Source organism: Hemicordylus capensis, chromosome 2 (assembly GCF_027244095.1).
Source record: "Hemicordylus capensis ecotype Gifberg chromosome 2, rHemCap1.1.pri, whole genome shotgun sequence".
Taxonomy (NCBI): Eukaryota; Metazoa; Chordata; class Lepidosauria; order Squamata; family Cordylidae; genus Hemicordylus; species Hemicordylus capensis.
In genome coordinates this window covers 392,548,810-392,569,398 of record NC_069658.1, presented here as the reverse complement: position 1 = coordinate 392,569,398, position 20,589 = coordinate 392,548,810, and the positions used below count along the sequence as shown (strand labels likewise).

General features: G+C 44.9%; 1 protein-coding gene across 4 annotated transcripts in view; it reads right to left on the bottom strand.

The window, feature by feature from the left end:
• The window catches only part of EVPL (envoplakin), a 73,040-nt gene extending 53,705 nt beyond the window's left edge, over positions 1–19,335 (bottom strand). Inside the window, exons 1-3 of one of the 4 annotated variants that reach the window (XM_053299353.1) lie at positions 19,168–19,305; positions 18,345–18,427; positions 13,749–13,827 (exon numbers count right to left, since the gene is read on the bottom strand). In XM_053299353.1, the coding sequence (XP_053155328.1) occupies positions 13,749–13,827; positions 18,345–18,372 (107 nt within the window). In that variant the 5' untranslated portion in view covers positions 18,373–18,427; positions 19,168–19,305. Of the gene's footprint in view, positions 1–7,275; positions 7,448–13,748; positions 13,828–18,344; positions 18,428–19,167 lie in introns of those variants that run through there. The other 3 variants (XM_053299351.1, XM_053299352.1, XM_053299354.1) reach the window with 3 other exon arrangements.
• Positions 19,336–20,589: the final 1,254 nt, after the last annotated feature.

Genomic DNA, 20,589 nt, shown 5'->3' with positions numbered 1-20,589 from the left:
AACACTCTAACCACTACACCATGTGTATCAGGCAGTTCTCAGGGTCACCGTAACACAGGAATAGTTGCTGACTGCATCTATGATGGGATGGTTCAGAGCTCATTAAGATGGCTTGCACTGACCAAAAAGAGTGAATTGATCCAGAAATAGTTGACACCTGGATATAAAAAAGGACCCCCTTTCTTTGGTGAGTTTTTTTTTAAAAAGATATTTCCTCATCAGGACAGAAGAACCACCACCACTACTCAGCAGCAGCCCTGCCCACTCCAAGGCATCTGTACCATCTTTGTTCCTACATTCAGGGGCGTATCTAGGGTGGGGCAGGCAGGGCACGTGCCCCGGGCGCCACTTGAACGGGGGCACCATTTTTAAAATAATTTTTTTTTAAAAAAATGGCCACCAAAAACAAAATGGCCACCTTGCATGCTCAAATGGTCTCTGTGAGTCCCTAGGCCATGCCAGGCCTTGTAGAGGCCATTTGAGCATGCATGGAGGCCATTTTGTTTTCAGCCATTTAAAATTTTTTTTTTAAAAAAAAATTGGCCACGGCACATGCTCAAATGGTCCCCGCGAGGCCCTAGAGGCCAGAGGGGGAAAGTCAAATTCTCCATTTATTTTTAAAACTTATGTAATAGTGATGCTACAGTGCATAGTAGAGAATTAGACAGGCACTTCTGTTTAGTTTTCCAAGTATACCTCCACATAGTATTTGGGTATTTCATGAGCTCCAGCATACTGAAATTTGTAGTTTTCCAGCATTTTTTGGTCTGGCTATGTCCACTGCCATATAGTTTTTGAAATATTAAAAGATTAACGAGCTTGACTTGTATTTTTGAGCTGATATTATGGTAAAGGTATCTGAAAGATGGGTGTCAGATGTTTGGACAGGGGGCGCAATTTCAGTGCTTGCCCTAGGCGCTATTTTCCTTAGATACGCCTCTGCCTACATTTTAAACTATATTTATTTTCACTTCATCTCAGAGCCCTTTTAGCCATTACAAGCAAGTGCCTCTGCAGCAGCTGTTTGCACAAGCTGTTTGCACTATATACAGCTGGGTTCTTGTTTGCAATGTCCAACAAAAGAAATTATATAGGGAAGTTGCACAGGCTAAAGTTGAGAAAACAGCCATGGGAACAGTCCTACACAAGATCTTCCTTGAACATTACCAATAAGAACAACTAAGTGAGTGTGGAAGTGACTGCTCCAGGGGTGGAGCTACCAGTGTTCCATGGTGTCCTCAGAACACTGGCCGCCCCTCCCTCCACCAGCTGGCTGCTTTTGCTGCCCTGCTGGCCAGCAGCTTTTACTGTTGCGGCTGCTGCACCTCCCTGCCACTGCTACTTGCGACCTCAGCTGAGAATGGAGGACACAGCACGGGCAGCAAGAGCAGCAGTGGCAGCAGCCAATGGTGAGTACAGAAGGTGCTTTGTGCGCCACCAAACACAGACCCCACACTGTCCTAGCTACTCTAATGGCTTGAAGCATCTAATAGTCATATTGTATTAGTCTCCTCATTCCATTCCTGGGAGCTCCAGAGGTGTTTATGAGAGGCTTAAAGATCAAGAAGTTCAGGAGCAGAAGTCAGGACCCACCACTGTGGTTCAACTTGTTACCTAATCTGTGAAACAGGGATACAGCTGAATTTAACACAGCTGATCTCTCATCTTTCAAAAGTAACCATTCCATAACGTACTTCTGTATACATAGGAAAAAAGTAGGCCTATCTAATCCAGCATAAGAAAAGGTCATGGCCCATCTAGTCCAGTATCCTATTTCCCATAGTGACCACCCAGAATGCCTCTGGAGAAGTCCACAAGCAGGAGGTGAAGCATGTCCATACTACCTTTGCATCGAGACATAGCAAATCACCATCAAGTCTAGTGGTGTCTGAAAGTCTGACCTGGCAGCTAACAGACTTATTTTAGTTAATATTTATGAGGCATTTAGAAGGTACAAGCAGTATTACTGTGGGAGAATAAGCAATAGCATCCAGAATATGTGAACTGGCTTGACACAAAAACTTTAGCTGTTAGCAACATATATATCCAGCCCTTCTGTATCAAGATACACTCAGGTGGCTCCTAAATCACACGCCAGAGTATCTCTGTTCTCATTATATACTAGATACTATACATTTCAAGAGACATCCAGAGCTCAGGAAATCCACTAGTCTACTAGTCTGTGACAAGTAAAAAAATGATGCCTGCTGAATGAAAAATATCCTGATGAGTAATGTACCAACATAACTCGAGGAACCATCTTACGAATAAAATATTTTTGTCTGACGGGTGAAGTGAGCCAACATTTCTTGACCCTTGGGGACATCCTTTATTTTTAAATGGCTTTCGTTTGTTCTGGAGCATCACAGCTCTATTTTACATATCTAATCTTCCATCTTTCAAAAGTCACAGTTCCAGAACGTTCCTTTCTGTCTGGACGTTTGATTTGGCAGCATAAGTGCGAATTGTACTATACACCTTTTGCTCCTACCATTGCCACCTTCTTCTCCAACACACCTTTAACTTCAGTTAACAATGTAATTTTCAGGGAAGACAATTTAAAATGTGTTCTCAATTGGTGGAATAAGCATCAGAGAGGAAAGACTGAAGAGAATAAGAAAGTCACAGGGGCAGCAGCAGCTAGGTAAAACACACCCTTTTAGAAACACTCTGACAATATGATCAGTTTTGTCCACTAGAATTCTTCCAGCAACAAGGCAAAGCTCTTTCGTACTGAGATAATTCATAGAACCACGCGATTCATAGAACCATTTAGGGTTGCCAACCCTCCAGGATTGGCCAGGAGCCTCCAGGAATCAATCTCACTCTCCAGCAGACTATTGAAAACAGTCCTGGACATGTTAATGGCTTGATAATGTGAACATCATTGGGCAGCGGGGAGGGAGAGCTCTCTCAAAGCAGCTTCGGTCAGAGTTTGTTGGCAGCTCTAGGTACATCACTAGACATTCTCCACCCCCATGCTGGAATGCATTCCCCATGTGGCAAACTGCAGGTGGTTATAATATTTAAACCCCAACTTTCCTCCAAGAAACTCAAGGCAGAATATGTGTTTCTTCCCCCCCTTTATCCCTCAAGAGTCCTTTGAGGTACGTTATATGGTGAGAGTGAGTGACTAGTCACCTAGTGAGTTTCATAACATAACAAAGCTATTCTACTCACAGGAATCATCCATTCCATGGGATTGAAGCTCACACTACTGGTGCCACACTATGGTTAGCAGCACAAGTATAACACTAACATTCAGTTTTCAGAATCTAGAAAGGTTTTCAGACAGACATAGGACACTGAACTGAAAGGGCAATTGGTTTTAACATGTTAGCCTCCTCTTGTATTTTTAAGGCTTTGCAATCTTCAACGGAGTCCTGACTAGCTAGACATTTGTAAGACTTCCTTCTTGGTCTTTATGTTAGCTGAGCAGTGAAACTTTATTGCTAGATGGAATTCATGGATCTGAAAACTCTTCTTCACCAACATTTTTCTTTCTTTCTTTTTATTTATTTATTTAAACATATGTATACACCGCCCAAAACCTATGTCTCTGTGTGGTATACAGCAAAAACAATACAAATTACAACATTGAAATTATTTAAAACCCAACATTAAAAGTATTAAAACTATAAATCTAATTAAAAGCTTGGGTGAACAAATATGTCTTCAGTGATTTTTTTTTAAGTTGCCAGAGATGAGGAGGCTCTTAGTTCAACTGGAAGCGCATTCCAAAACTCAGGGGCAGCAATAGAGAAGACCTGTCCCTGAGACATAGATGAACAGATGATCTCAACAGGTGATGGGGCTCATGGAGAAGAAGTAATTCTCTTCAGTACCCAGGGCCTAAGCTGTGTAGGGCTTTACAGGTAATAACCAGCACCTTGTATTTTGCCCAGAAACTTATTAGCACCAGTGTAGCTTTTTCAACACAGGAGTAATATGGTCTCTCTGAGATGACCCAGAGACCAACTTGGCTGCCGCATTCTGGACCAACTGCAGTTTGTGGACTATGTACAAAAGCAGCCCCACATAGAGTGCATTGCAGTAATCCAGCCTAGAGGTTACCAGCATATGTATCACTGCTCTGAGGTCGTTCATCTCAAGAAATGGATGTAGCTGGCATATCAGCCAAAGCTAATAGAAAATACCTCTGGCCACTGCCGCAACCTGGGACACCAGGGAAAGCTGTGGATCCAGAAGCACTCCCAGACTGCTGATCTGTTCCTTTTGGGGAAGTGTGACCCCATCCAGAGTGGGCAGATAAAAATTGTCTCCCGAGTTCTGACCCACACAATAAGTTTCTCTGTCTTATCTGGATTCAGCCTCAGCTTGTTATCCCTCATCCAGCCCATCACTGCTTCCAGGCAGGCATTTAGGGAGCTTATGCCTTCTCATGATGAGGTTGACATGGAGAAATAGATTTGGGTGTCATCAGCATATTGTTATCAATAAATAAATATGCTGATGACACCCAAATCTATTTCGCCATGTCAACCACATCAGGAGAAGGCATAACCTCCCTAAATCTCCTGATGATCTCTCCCAGCAGCTTCATGTAGATGTTAAACAAAATGGAGCCTTGAGGGACACCATACAAAAGTTCAGATTTTGAAGAACAGTCTCCCAGGGACACGATCTGGAATCTGCCCGTGAAGTAGAAGTGGAACCACCACAAGGCAGTGCCTCCCACTCCCAATCCCCTCAGATGTTCCAGAAGGATACTATGGTTGATAGTATCGAAGGCTGCCAAGAGATCCAAAAGGACCAAGGGAGTAACACTCCCTGTCAATTCCCAGTTGGAGATAATCCATCAGGCTGACCAAGGCAATCTCCACCTCACAGCCTGCCCGAAAGCCAGTCTGAAATGGGTCTAGGTAATCAGTTTTATCCAAGACTGTCTGGAGCTGGGAGGCCACCACCCTCTCAATCACCTTGCCCAGCCATGGAAGGTTGGAGACAGGCCTGTAGTTGCTTAACTCTGAGGGATCCAAGGCAGGCTTCTTCAAAAATGGTCTAATGATTGCCTCCTTAAGACAAGGAGGCATCCTGCCTTCCCTCAGAGAAGCATTTATAATCTCTACCAGGCCCTCTATAACAGCCTCCCTGCCCGATAGTATAAGCCATGTCAGGCAAGGCTCAAGACAGCAGGTGGTAGGCCACACTATTCCAAGCAATGTGTCTACATCCTCAGGAGTCAAACAAACAAACTGACCTAGGGTCACCACATAAGAGGAGCTGCTGCACACCTTGGCATCAGACACTGTGACAATTGTGGAGTTTGAATCTAAGTCGGCCCAAATAGAAGAGATTTTGTCCACACTCATTTAAAACGTCACAAGAAGTAATTGTTGGTTCCAAGTACTGATTCAAGGGGGGAGGGGCATGCACTACCCTCTTCAAAAGCCTGAGCAACTCTGCTGGACATGAACCTGTGGACATGGTATGGGCAGCAAATAATTGCTTCTTTGCCACACATATTGCCTGAGCATAGATCTTCAAATGTGCTCTATGTAATAATCTGTTGGATTCGAATTGGGTTTTTCTCCACTTGTGCTCTAGTTGTGTACTTGCTGCTTCAGCCCCCATAGTTCTTCTGTATACCAAGGGGCCAATTCTTGACACTAATATCTGCCAACTAGTTCATTCATTCATTCAATTTGATATCCTGCCTTTCAAACCAAAATCTCAGTTTAATATATATAGATCTCTTCCATTCTGGACAGTTGTTTCGCTAACTTGAACACGGCCTCACCTGCATTATGCACACAAGAGGAATCACACACTTCTCTAAGGTATTCTATTAAAGGGCCAGGGAGAAGAGAAACATGGCACTGAGTAATGAAGGCAATGAGATAGTTGGCTGAGATTCTCCTACACTTCAGGGGGTCAGGTGTACCTGGTTCTTTGTACTAAAAAAACTGCAGCCAGAAAACTTCTAACTGAACTAAAATAAATTGTGCAAAACTGGGAGCTGGTCTTGTGGTAGCAAGCATGACTTGTTCCCTTAGCTAAGCAGGGTTCACCTGGCTGCATATGAATGGGAGACTACATGTGTGAGCACTGTCAGATATGCCCCTTAAGGGATGGAGCCGCTCTGGGAAGAGCATCTAGATTCCAAGTTCCCTCCCTGGAAGCATCTCTAAGATAGGGCTGAGAGAGATTCCTGCCTGCAACCTACCTTGGAGAAGCCGCTGCCAGTCTTGTGAAGACAATACTGAGCTAGATAGACCAATGGTCTGACTCGGTATATGGCAGCTTCCTATGTTCCTAAACCTGTTGTACAGATTGCCTTTATTTTCCTAATACATTACTAATGCAGTATTTGTGCATATTGTTGGTGGGACTATGGAGATGAAAGGCAGAGATTGCACTCTGAATGTTCTCCAATAACCCTATAGATTATTTGTTCTCCAGTAACCCTTTTGTCAACAGATGCTGTCTACAGATTTACAAACACCTCTCCCAACCAAGTGGACTAGAGCCTTTTTAAAACATGAAAGCAACATTTCTTTGTGGGCTTCATCTATCACTGGATTCAACGACAGACAATCACAAGACTCTTCCTCTAGACCAGTGGTTCCCCACCAGGGTTCCTCCAGATGTTGCTGAACTACAACTCCCATCAGCCCCAGCCACAATAAATTGTAGCTGGGAATGAGGGGAGTTGTAGTTCAGCATCATCTGGAGGAACCCTGGTGGGGAACCACTGCTTATGTGGAACAATCACATTTAAATAATTTTTCCAAGACTCTTTTGCTTTTAGCTATCAAGATCCCCTTTATTGCTGCTGCTGCTGCAGCATGCAAGCACTTAACAATTTCCATATCACTGCAAGGAAGAAAGATCTCATAGGGTAACTGAAAGACAGAGGTTTCTCAAAGGACTCTGGGCACTTGTGTTGAGTCAGAGTTTAGCTGTCATGTTATGCTCTCAAACCAGATCACACTTTCAACAGCCAGAGACTTTCATCATTTCACTTGCATTCAGAGAGGTTTGGCATACTGAGCAGAAGGAAGAGGAGCTGCTTTTATTACACAGGAACAGGAAGACTGCTACAAAGAAGAACAGCTAGCACAGATTCCTCTAGCACCTTCTGTCCACAAAGGCCACTTATGCTTCCCTTGGAATGGAACTTCCATGGGCAGTCCAAGTTCTCCCTTGATGCTGGTACTTCCTGCTTAGAGATGCCTGCCACACACCCACACTTCCCCTAGTCCTCCAATTCTGCAAATTCTAAAGGCAGACTCTCTTCAAAAGTTGACTTACTTGGCTTGCTTGGCTGGGGATCCTTTGCTTGGGGAGCTTCTGCTTGGCGAGCTTTTGCCCACCCCTTTGAACATGATCTCTGATGGACTTGAAGCTCCCCTCTCTTGGCGTCCAGAAGCCTCCTGAAGGAAGGGGTGGGTGAGAGGTTTCAGCTGCCTCTGCCTGCTGTAGTCTGTTGAGATGGTATGATAAGCAAAAGGTTGAGAATGTCTGCAGATTGCTAAAAGCAGAACCTGGATGGCTCCTCCCCAAGCTGCAGGTGATCAAGAGTGGAGAGGGAAACTGGTCTTGTGGGGGGGAAAATGACTAGAAAAACCAGTTTAGATTGAATGAGTAAAGGCCTAGAGGGAGAGTGGAAGACCCACCCTGGTACTCTGAAGAATGTGTCTGGACAAGCAGAGACATACTCAGCTATACTGACTTGGTTTCTGACAACCATTTCATATGTTACCATTTCATACCCAAAGATAATCCCTGTGTTGGAAATAATGTATATATTGTAATGTGGTTTGCATGGACAGCAGCAGCCCTTGAATTCCTGGTAGAAAAACAATTGTTTTGCATTTCATTCCTTTATTTCTTTATTTGAAGCATTTAATATACCACCCACTCTAAAGACTCTGGGTGGTGTACAATGACATGTAAATAAGGTAACATTAAAAATTATAATCAAAATTACATTAAAAATAGCAAACTAAAATAGATAATGGAAAGGGGGGGGAAGTAAACTACAGGGCAAATGCCCGGTGGGAAAGAAAGGTCTCCAGTAAGGATTTAAAGATTATTATCATCATCATTATCAGAGCGGGAGGAGTGGGGCGTGTGAGATATTTCCTACATGGAGTTATCTTCACAGAGAAAAGGAACCCATAAAGCCATCCTGACAAATATAAGAAATAAGTATCAGCACCTCAGTGAATGGATGAGACATACAGAAAAATCAGCGTATTAACTGATAGGTAAAGTATGCCGTCGAGTCAGTGGCAATTCCTGGCGCCCACAGAGCCCTGTGGTTTTCCTTTGGTAGAATACAGGAGGGGTTTCCCATTGCCTCCTCCCGCGCAGTATGAGGTGATGCCTTTCAGCACCTTCCTAAATTACTGCTGCCTGATATAGGTGTTCCCCACAGTCTGGGAAACATACCAATGGGGAAGTGATACTTGCTGGTATATTAGAAAGTTTGTGGCTGGGGTCCAAAGAACTCCTTCAGATAGCTGGTCTTGTGGTAGCAAGCATGACTTGTCCCCTTAGCTAAGCCAGGTCTATGGGTGGGAGACTAGAAGTGTGAGCACTGCAGGATATTCCCCTCAGGGGATGGAGCCGCCACTCTGGGAAGAGCAGAAGGTTCCAAGTTCCCTCCCTGGCAGCATCTCCAAGATAGGGCTGAGAGAGATTCCTGCCTGCAACCTCAGAGAAGCCGCTGCTGCCAGTCTATTTTTCTTTGACCAGCAGACCCCTGCCTCAATGCAATCATAGACTGCTTTTCAACAGCCATTTGCTATTTGGTATTTGAAAAACACAAATTCAGAGCCAACTCAGACACACAGAACTACTAGCTGATCAGCTCTGACCTGTATTTCCTTCACAATTTAGAATGAGTATTGATTGATTTTAAAAGGAGGAGCTTTTCAATTATAACTAGCCAACCCCGCACAGAGCATCTGTGTGCTCTTTGGGGCCGGCGGTTACCTCTCCCCCCCCCTTCTGCCCCAGTCTCCACTTCCAGGCCCAGCCGCCTCTCCTCCCCACTGCCACTTCTGCCCCACCCCACCCCCCACTTTCTCCTCCACCCCAGGCCTTGCCTCTGCAGCTGGGCTGGGCCCGCCGCTGCCTCTGGCCTCTGCGGCCAGGCCTGCCGCAGCGACCAATCCTCCTGGGTGTGCCTCAGCCAATCAGGCCTGTCCGCCGCCCAGCCAATCAGCTGGGTGCTGGGATGCACATTCCAAGGCACACCTAGGAGAAATATATATATGAGAAACTATGAGTGGGCTTGTCAGCCCTTGCACTAGCATTCATGCAGGAAGCTCTTGAGCCCCAATAAACAGTAATCTCAAGACATGCAGAACCTTTTCAATACTTTCCATAGTTTCTGTGCATCCAGAGGTTGGTTCTCCTCCTGTTGCTTTGGCCTTCACCACTGACCCCCAAAGCTCATTAACCTCTCCCCCACAACATCTATGCATCGGCAATTGGGAGCAGCTGTTTCCATGCTGACTCTCTGTACCAGCAAGACCCATCTTTAGCAGCAGTATAGCTGTGAATACCAGGAGGCTTTACACACAGGGCTTCTACCCCAAATCTACTTCAGAGGAGAGTGTGTGCATCCACACACTGGCCAAACATACCCCGAAGTCCCTTCAAGATTCTTGGACTCACTCCACACACAAATTGGGCTTTGAGATAAGTTAATTCTAGCTTATCTCGATGTATTTCCGGATTTTTGAAATTCTGGTTTTAAGCTACTTTTTCTGAAAACGCGGGAGCAAATAGGGAGAGGCACTGACTAGAATCATTAGTATGATAAGAGGGATGTTCTCTTTAGAAATGCGTATATCGCTCTTTAGGAAGCTCTCTCTCCCGCTCCTTTCCACCCCCATTGGCTAGAAAGAAAACACGGACGCCTGCCATGTGAACTTTTTGAAACAAAATCTGAGAGCAGATGGGAGGGGTTGCTTCCCTCAATGCCACGAGTGTAGTTTGAAGTGGCTTCACTCAACATTTACCCCGCAGCATGAAGCCATGTGTGAATAACTCCCAGGAGCTTTCCCATACAGCAGGCTTTACCGTGGGTTTTCTGTGAGGCTTTACTGCGAGTTTGAAGTTGCTCTCCCCCAAAAAATCAGTGCAAAAAGTGGATTACTAACCCCGGATATAAATCAGGCTACATTCTAATGCATGATGAAAAACCTGAACTGTGTGTGAAGTGCTCCTTGATAGCTCGCAGGGACTTCAGAGTAAATTTGGCCATTATGTGAACACACACTTCCATTCTGGAGGAGATGTGAACTAAAAGCCGGGTGTGGAAAATTTTCAAGTGCTGGCCACAGGGGAGGGTTTTTGCTGCCTTCAAGCCCTGCTTGTGAGCCCCACAGAGGCATCTGGCTTAAAACAATCTTTTCCTTTGGAGTTCCTTTCCTTTGTTGCCCTAGTTTTAAGTTTTGTCATAATACCCTTCATTGGATTCTAGGCTCAGGTTATCACAATTTTTAAAACGGAGAAGCTGCAGAACTGCACCATGCACCAAATTATTTTTATCCCAAAAAAGGAGGCAAGGAAGAGGGGATGGACAATGCTCAGATTTCAGGGGGCTCTACCTTTTGTGACAGCTTCCTTAGCTACTGCTTTGAGAAGGCTATAAGGGACCATTATTTGTCAAAAATTGGTGGTGTTGCTGGGTTATGGATTTCATTACCTCAACCTTGTCCCCAGCAGTTCAAGCACTGGGGAGGGAGTGCTTCTCCAGGACTGCAAAGTAATTTGCTGCAAATAGCTATGGGGCGGCGCATTTCCAGGAGGGAAATGGGCAAGGGAAAGTGCTAAACCTTCCTTTCTTCTTCCCCATGTGCCAGGAGCCCAACTTGCAGCTGCTTTTTGACCAAAAGAGAGAGAGTTCTGATCTGATCTCCTCCCCACTGCCCGTTCTCCCTCAGCAGCCAGGCTGCTGCCCTGGTGGTGGTCACTTCCCCTGCACAGCTGCCAGCCGGCCTGGTGGCAGCTGCAGTGAGGAAGCAGCCTCCATCAGGCTGGCCAGTGGCCGTAGAGGGGAAGCCGGCAAGCAGAAGCAGCCTGGCTGCCGAGGGAGAACGGGCAAAGGAGAGAGAAATGAAGATGAGGAGGAGAGACAGGGAGAACTAGGGGCGCAGATGCTCTGTGCCAGGTCAGCTAGTTTATTCTGATTTACCAAGAGCTGTGCCTCTTTTTTATCCATGCTCCAGAGGGTCAAGGTGTAGCCTGCCCTAAACACCCAATTTAAAAGCCACCCATTGCCAATGAAAGGTTCCTCCATGTCCTTTGTGGTGCTGCTGGATGGCTTCAATTATTTTTGTTGATATATAAAATCAAAGATACTTGAAAATCCACGGGGACTGGAAGGCCAGACATTCTAGCAGCATTCTGTTCACACTTCAGATTCAGAGAAGGTCCCCAACATGATTTTTGGAAGCTTGTTATTGGAACGATAAGCTCGACTTGAATTGCAAGCGGGAGTCTTGCTCAAGCAGTCACATAACCCCTTCAGCACAAGCACAGAACTCTGTACAGTTAGAGCAGGGCTGCGGCAGGGTGGGCTCTGTGGGTGCACTATTTTGAGCAGTGGCAGAATGGGGAGCAGGAAATCCCCCCCCCCATTTTCTGCCTTGCTGCTCTCGTGTGCTGCAAAGCAACATGCCAGAAGAAGCATTGGCAGTGCAGGACCTGGGAGAGTTTTTTCTTCTTAGATTTTTACTGCCATTGCAATAGTGATGGAAAGGCTACAGAACCTAAAGGGTCGCGGCTAAGGAGCAGCACACTGGGACACAAAGGAAGAGGAGACAGAAAAAAGCCACCCAGACTCTGTGCCACATGCTTCTTTGGCATATTGCTTTGCATTGCACCAGGGGAATGAGGGAAGGAAAGAAGAAGAAAAATTGCCCCACTCCATTGCTGCCACCACTGGTCCCTTTGCTGAGTCCGATAGAAGTGACAAGAGTTGATGTTCTAAAATTCAAGACTAAAACTACGCCAGGACCAGACGGCAACCATCCAAGATTCCTTAAAGAACTCAAATGTGAAATTGCCAACCTCTTTGCAAAAATATACAACTTTCCCCTACAATCAGGCTCTAGAGGACTGGAAAGTAGCAAATGTAACACCAATTTTCAAAAAGGGATCCAGGGGTGATCCGGGAAATTACAGGCTGGTTAGCTTAACGTTTGCTCCAGGCAAATTGATGGAAAGCATCCTCAAGGATAAAATTGTAAAGCACATAGAAGAACAGGCCCTGCTGGGAGTGAGCCACCATGGCTTCTGCGAAGGTAAATCTTGCCTCACCAACCTTTTGGAGTTCTTTGAGAGTGTCAGCAAGTGTGTGGATCAAAGTGATCCAGCTGACATAGTATACCCGGACTTCCAAAAAGCTTTTGACAAAGTTCCTCATCAAAGACTCCTGAGGAAACTTAGCAGACATGGGATAAAGGGACAAGTACATGTGTGGATTGCTAACTGGTTGAAAGACAGGAAACAGAGGGTAGGTATAAATGGAGAGTTTTCACAATGGAGGAAAGTAAGAAGTGGGGTCCCCCCGGGATCTGTACTGGGACTGGTGCTTTTTAATTTATTCATAAATGATCTAGAAGTAGGGGGAAGCAGTGAAGTGGTCAGATTTGCAGGTGATACCAATCTCTTTCGGGTAGTGAAATCCACAACAGATTGTGAGGAACTCCAAAAGGATCTCTCCAAATTGGGGGACTGGGCAACAAAATGGCAAATGTGGTTCAGTGTTGGCAAGTGTAAAATGATGCACATTGGGATGAAAACCCCCAGCTTCCAAGTATATACTGAGTTGTCGGTGACTGACCAGGAGAGGGATCTTGGGGTCGTGGTGGACAGCTCGTTGAAAGTGTCCACTCATTGTGCAGCAGCTGTGAAAAAGGCCAGTTCCATGCTAGGGATTTTTAGAAAGGAGGTTGAAAATAAAACTGCTAATATTATAATGCCCTTATACAAAAAAATGGTACGACCACACTTGGAGTTCTGCATACAATTCTGGTCACCTCATCTAAAGAAGGACATTGTAGAACTGGGAAAGGTACAGAAGAAGGCAACCAAGATGATCAGTGGCCTAGAGCACCTTCCTTATAAGGCAAGGCTACAACACCTGGGACTATTTAGTTTAGAAAAAAGATGACTGCTGGGAGAGATGATAGAGGTCTATAAGAAATTTTTCTCCCTCTCGCATACCACTAGAATCAGGGGTCATCCCATGAAATTGATTGCCGGGAAATTTAGGACCAACAAACGGAAGTACTTTTTCATAGAATGCATCATCAGCTTGTGGAATTCTCTGCCACAAGATGTGGTGACAGCCAACAGCCTGGATGGCTTTAAGAGGGGTTTGGATAACTTCATGGTGGAGAGGTCTATCAATGGCTACTAGTTGGAGGGCTATAGGCCACCTCTAGCCTCAAAGGCAGGATGCCTCTGAGTACCAGTTGCAGGGGAGTAACAGCAGGAGAGAGGGCATGCCCTCAACTCCTGCCTGTAGGCTCCCAATGGTATCTGGTGGGCCACTAGGTGAAACAGGATGCTGTACTAGGTGGGCTATGGGCCTGATCCAGCAGCGCTGTTTTTATGCTGCAGAGACCAGTAACATAAAGGGAAAGGGGTTATTGTGCTGGAGTTAGGTGTTAGTGGGGAGGGTGCTTGAGGGTGGCCAGCTGGCAGGAACAGGGAAGAGATCCACATAGAGAATAATTTCATGGGTTTGAAGAACTCACCTCATTTTTGATATTGATTTTTCAAATTTCTGAAATTCTTTTCCAAGCCCAAACTTGAAGGAGCTCACCAGCATTCCTACTGCGAGTACAGTAGGGAGTGTAAAGAAGGCAAAGGTGGTAACATAAGAAGACAAAAATGGTACTGTAAGAATGCTTTTATTTAGGGAAGGTGTTTCTTTTAAATGAGAAAAAGCCTTTGAATTTTTAAAATAACTGTTCTTACCCAAGCCAGAGATCTCCGACACTAACAATTCATAGACACTTGCATTAGACCCATCATGAATAGGTGGGCTGTAAACCCAGAAATGGACTCGGAATAGTCCTTTTATCTGCAAAAACATTCTAACCTGGGGGATGTAGCATCCCGCAAGGGGAGGGGAAACTTCCTCCATGCCATTTTCATGCTGAAAATCCCCCCTCCAGAAGCAGCTATTTGCAGCACATGTAGCTATTTTTATATAAATAGCTATTTGCAGCACATTTTCCAAACCTACACCTTCACACCAAAGCAAACATCTGCATGACACTTCATGCATGATGCTGCATGTATGGAAGCAGCTTTATTTAAAGTTCCTCTTCACAAGCTATGTAAGCAAACCTCAATGGCCATTTCCTCTTACTATCTGGATCAAATCCAGCCAATATCAGCACAAACATTCTCCTAAGCACCTTTTGGATTTGGCAGTCAAACGTGCCTGTGATATGGCTGATGTGGGTGTGCAGGAAAAATGCACCTAATCTCAAACCTGAATTCAAAACATGCCAAGCACTTGAGTCAAAAGGTGTGCCGCTCAGCAGAAAAATATGAGGGTGTGTCTTTCATTGAAAGGCAACCAATGTGGAATTCAAATGGTTTCTTTGTGAAGTTACAACAAGGTTTTTTTGGGCAAGACTACAGAGCTGAGAATAGGATGAAAAAAAATAGAGGGTGCCAGCTTTGATCTAGGTGCCAATCACTCAAGATACCTATGGGAATTTAAAAGCAACACCTTTTCTGTATTGTTCGGAGAAGGATATTTTAGCATCTTGCAAAATGCTGATTGCAAACAAGAATCTCAGAGATGAATCCTGTATTATTTTAGTTACAGACTCTCTGTGCTTGGAACTAATCCAGAAGAGGGAGTTCATGCTGGACTGCTCTGGGTGTTTCCTTGTATTAGGTGTTTGCACAAGGAGCAAAAAGAGATCCCTATACCATTCTGCTACTAATTCTCTTCCTCAGGCACTGACCTCTCAGACTTTTTGCTTCGGTGCAGCCTCACAAGTTAAGAGAAGCTCTCAGCCAAGATGCTGAGGACATAGATCTGGATTTTCCAAAGTGTTTCCTTGCTGGGAGGGAGCAACAAGGTAGAGAATACTGGGTCATGCGCTCGTCTCGGAATCATCTGGAGCTGGCCAGAGTTGCAGATAGGCTTTTGGATTGCTTGTATCAACAGATTATGTTATCCTCATTATTCTAGTCCTCACATCATCATGGGATGTACAGACTGAGCACTGACTAAGATCAGATGAAGAGTTGGTTTGAAATGTACCATAAGAATGCCATGTTTGGACAACATAACTGGCCTTCCACTATAAAAGATGGGGTACATGATCACCCTCAGAACAGCTGATGCCAACAAAAGCATGAAAAAGAATCCTCTCTCAGTTCTTCCTGGGCTGATTCACACATGCACATACACTTCTTGAGGTCTCATTACTTGATCACTCAGGACTCAATAGATTGTAGCTGAATGTGTAAGCTAAAACTGTTGTATTAAACAGGTTGATATGAAAGGGCCCTTTGTGATGTTAGAACTCTAATGGCTATTACATTCATGCAGATCATCAGCTGGTGCTGCAGTAACTGAGTGACAGCATATATGTCTGAACTAGGGATGTGCAAACAGGTGTTCAAAGTTGAACCTGTTTGGTTCAACTGTTTGAGGTCAAACCGAACCATCCCCTGTTCGGTCTGATCCCGGACTGAACACCCCGCAACTGTTGGGTGTGTATGGTTGTTTTTTTTAAACTTACCCCCTTCAGGGGAGTTGTTGGAGGTGGCGGCATTGGGGGGGTCCACGGAGGATCATGCTGCCACCGGCCGTTCGGCTGGCTCTTCGGCCCGTTTGTGCTTTTCCCCTCTGGCGCAGTGGCCATTTTGGAGGCTGCTGTGCTTGCATAATTGGCCTCTGCATGACCCAGGCCATGCAGAGGCAAATTGCACAGGTGTGGCGGCCTCCAAAATGGCTGCCATGCCGGAGGGGGAAGGCCTGAACGGGCTGAAGAGCTGCCCAAACAGCCAGTGGCAGCATGAAGATAGGCCGGCTGGGGGAGGGGAAACCTCCATGGACACATACACCCCGCCGTCTCCAACAACTCCCCCAAAGGGGTTAAGTAAAACAATTTTTTAAAAATTGTTTCCAACCCCCCTGGTCTGAACTGAACTGGGGCGGCGGGATTAGGGGGAGTGCTGGACCAAACTGGCCCGGTCCAGGTCTGGTCCGTACTCAGACTGAACTGGACCAGCTGGTTCCGTGCACACCCCTAGTCTGAACTGGTCTTAGATTTGCTAAGCACTCAATGCAGAGACAGAAAAGGTAGGAAGCGTTCTACATTCTTTTCCATACTACCCAAAGACCAACAATTCTACAGCCACCCAATAGCCTTTTTCCGCTGGAGGCTAAAATGCTTCCAGAAAAGTGTACAAGCAGCATGATAGCTATGAAATGCTTGGCTCATTCCCTTTCTCTCACTGCATTCTGGGACTGAGAAAGTACTTGCCACATTGCGTGCTCTTTCCAAAAGCAAGACAGGTAGCTGAAAGATGCGGTTAGAGCAACCAGCTGAACTAGCTCAGCAGCAATGTCAGTAATTTTCTATGCACACTGGGCAGAAACCGTTGTAGACTGTACTGGTTTAGCAGGACCCAAGCCAAAATAACTCAGGGTGGTGCAAATATGCCCTCTGGGGTGTTGAGGGGTGTGAGGAGAAACATAATTCTCACACAGCAGAGTATGATCTGGTAGCAAAGACGTTTAGTCCAAGAGATTATATGAAGACAGCAGTTAAACAAATAAAGATTTATTAAGAAACTAAACATCACATACTGAGGGAGATATAGAACAACATAGCCAAACAGGCAACAACTGAACAGTTCTGACTCTTAGCTGACCAAGAGAGACCTATTAACATAACTCCTCATGCCTCTAGTGGCCAAAAGATGTTACTGCAGTGCTAAGAGCAATCCTTTAGAACTAGCTGGGCAGGGCACAGAGCATCTGTGTCTTTTGTTCTCCGCCACCGCTTTCTCCCCCCACCCTGCGCCCGCTTTTTTGTCCCCTCCCCCCACTGGCCATCTTCTTCCCCTCCCACTGCCCCTTCTTCCCGGCCCACCCCCCGGTACCACCACCACCTTCTTCCCTCCCACCCGCTGCTGGTTTCTTTGGTTGACTGACACCATTCACTGCCACTTTCTCCCCCGGTTCTGTTGCTATCTGGGCAGCTACTTGCTAACTGTTGCGAGAGCTGCCACACAGGTACACCTAAGAGATATATACTCTGTGTGTGTGTGTGTGTGTGTGTGTGTGTGTGTGTGTGTGTGTATAAATAAGAGCCAGCGTGGTGTAGTGGTTAGAGTGCTGGACTAGGACCGGGGAGACCCGAGTTCAAATCCCCATTCAGCCATGATACTTGTTGGGTGACTCTGGGCCAGTCACTTCTCTCTCAGCCTAACCTACTTCACAGGGTTGTTGTGAGGATAAACTTAAGTATATGTGGTACACTGCTCTGGGATCCTTGGAGGAAGAGCGCAATATAAAATGTAAAAATAAATAAATAAATATTTCCTCACTACTAACATGGGGAACCCACTGAGCACAAGTACAAAATGTTGTGCATAAAAGGAACAGCTCAGAGAATCCCAAAGTTATAGTAACTCACAGCATGTCTTATTTCCCTCCTGCAAGGCTCAAGAACCATTGCTGAGATACCTAGGACAGTAGAGAGGTCTCATGATGGCTAGAAAATTGATATGGTGAAATACAGTGTGGTAAGAGCAGGCTCACAGTAAATGAAAACAAGTAAAATTTTCTGGTAGAGACTTTGATTGCACGGATTATGAAACTTCAGCAGTGGGGCTTCAAATGTCATGAATAATAAGCTAGCAGTAAAGAACATCAGCAGATGCACGGCTAAAAAAAAATCTGGGGCTTAGGTCCACAGCCCCACTTTTTGATCATGCCCTCAATCATGCCCCTCACCCCGAATAATTACATGACTTCTCCTCAGAAAAAAACTGGATGAGATAAGTGCTGTATTAGGGGCTAAAAGCATCTGTTTCATCCCCAGCACAGCACCTTTTAGAGAGGAGAGAGGTGAGAAATGATCACTGCTGCTCAAACAGGTGATTGCCTGCCCCCCAGCTGAGAATGAGGTTTCTGATGAGATTTGGGACTCTAAGCCATTCATTGGAGGGCTCAAGCCCCATGGGCCACCCCCTAATGACATCCCTGAGCATCAATGATGTCATATTTCTTTGCAAAAGTGGTTGGAATATTTATTCCAAGTTTGGGCTAATTAAGCATCTTTTGCCATCAAGAACCTTTATGCTCATACCTGTTCTCTCCTGGAGTGCATTGTACATTCTGTCCAGAAATCGGAGAAGATGGTAGGTCTTGTACTATGAACACTGGAAGGCTCTGAAATGAGGATTGTGAAAGAAGATGTTCATACATCATCATGATTCATGAACTAACTCTGGCTATCATAGGGAAGAAGGAAATTTAACGAAGACGATATGGGAAATAGCACCATATAAACAAGGGCACGGAGATCTGCAGAGATATCACATTTGCCTTCTGGTCAGTAGGCAGGAGCCCAGTGGGGAGGATAGTGGACAATAAAACTTCTAGGCTGAAACTAAGGAGAGTAATTGGCATCACAATCTATTAAAGGCCAATAAAACACTTCTCTATGTTGTTAGCTGAGACTAATCAGCTTAGAAGCAGTCAAGTTAAAAGTACAGCAGAACACAGCTAGTTCTGTTGAAAAGGAAAATGTCACTTTTAATCATGGAAGCTTTGTAACTGTCTTAATCAGAGTTGGAAAATGCTTATAAACTAGCATTTTGGTCTGCCTGCTCGTGTTGGACTCCAAATCTCATCATGCTCTGCTGTGATGAATGATAGGGTGATGGATACTGAAGTCCAGTCACAGCCAGCAAGCTTCAGGATGGCCATCACACCCCTGACCTGGAGTGTGGCTGGACAACTTTGGCCCGCCTGCAGTTACTGGACTCCAGCTCCCATCATGCCCTGCATAGGTGTTTGTATAGAGGAAACTTGCAGGAGGGGGAAGGAGAAAACTCCATGTCAGAGACGAGAAGAGAACAATTCCAAGACAAAAATATGTCAGTAAGACAAACATTGAAGGACATTACCTTTTTTCTCCAGTGATCAGTAGTCTTCTGGGTTGGAAATAATATCATTTCTGCAATATTACATAATGGCTTTAGGAAGTTTTTCTTCTTTTTTCTAGCTTCAATGTTTCCATAAATATTTACACTCTCTTATCTGCTTTGTTCTTTGTGTCAGGCAACTCAAAGAAGATGTACTTCCTATTGATTGTGGACCCTATTATCACACAGCCTATTTATGTGTTGTTTTCAGCAGCCAACAATGTATCATTCACGTCACATGGGGACCAAAAGTTCATTTTCCCATCAGAGCAATTTAGTATGTAATCAAACATACCCTTCAGTTTAGCAACCATAAAAAGCTTCCTTGCTGAACATAGTAGGGGAAGAATTAAATAAAAAATTGAGGGTGAATCAGCTAGAATAATAACAACAAATATTTATATACTGCTCTTCAACCAATGTTCTCAAAGCAGTTTACATAGATAAAAATAAATACATAAATAAGATGGCACTGACATACATGGGCACAACCCATCCAAAGTTAATGGATTTATTTCAGTAGGGAAGATTTAAGCATATTCCTAGTGGCGCTTAGCTCCTGCCCATTACCAGAGGTTCAGGGTAGGACCTCTTTTTCCAAGCTCTACAAATGTATAACCCATACTAGATTTTGCCAGGCTGGGTTAGTATTTTTCATGGCATCAATCATTTATCCACACTGCATCCCCAGTTAGTTGTGTGTGTTTTTTTCTTCTTCTTAAGGGTGCTGACAAATGGTGGTACATTGGAGCTTCTGCTGCCAGTTCTGGCAGTGAAAACTAGTTTAAAGTAAGAGCAGTACCCACAGTTTTTACCAGCTGATGTTCCACTTAATTCAGTTGTGATCAGGACAAAAATTGAGGAGGAACTGCAATTCCTATGAATACACACATAAAATGTGAGATGGGGGCAGAGCAGAGGTATTGACTAGGGATGTGCACAGAACCTGCGGTAGCCAGTCTGATGGTGGTGGGGAGTACCTTTAAAGAGCAGGAAGGGTGCTCTTACCTCCCCCTACCACGTTTCCCCCACCAGCACTGTGTTTGTTCTTATTTATTTATTTATTAAAACATTTTTATACTGCCCAAAACTTTTGTCTCTGGGCAGTTTACAACAGAATAAAAGCAAAGTAAAACATTAGTTAAAGACAAAAATGGGAGGAACACACACATGACAACAATTTAAAAATTTTAAAATAATATTTTAAAACAGCATGAAAACCATTAAAACCTTAATTAAAAGCGTGGGTGAAGAAATGTGTTTTTAAAGACTTTTTAAAAGCTGTCAGAGATGGGGTGGCTCTTATTTCACTAGGGATCGCATTCCAAAGCCTCGGGGCAGCAGCGGAGAAGGCCCGTCCCTGAGTGGCCACCAGACGAACTGGTGGCAGCTGCAGACGGACCT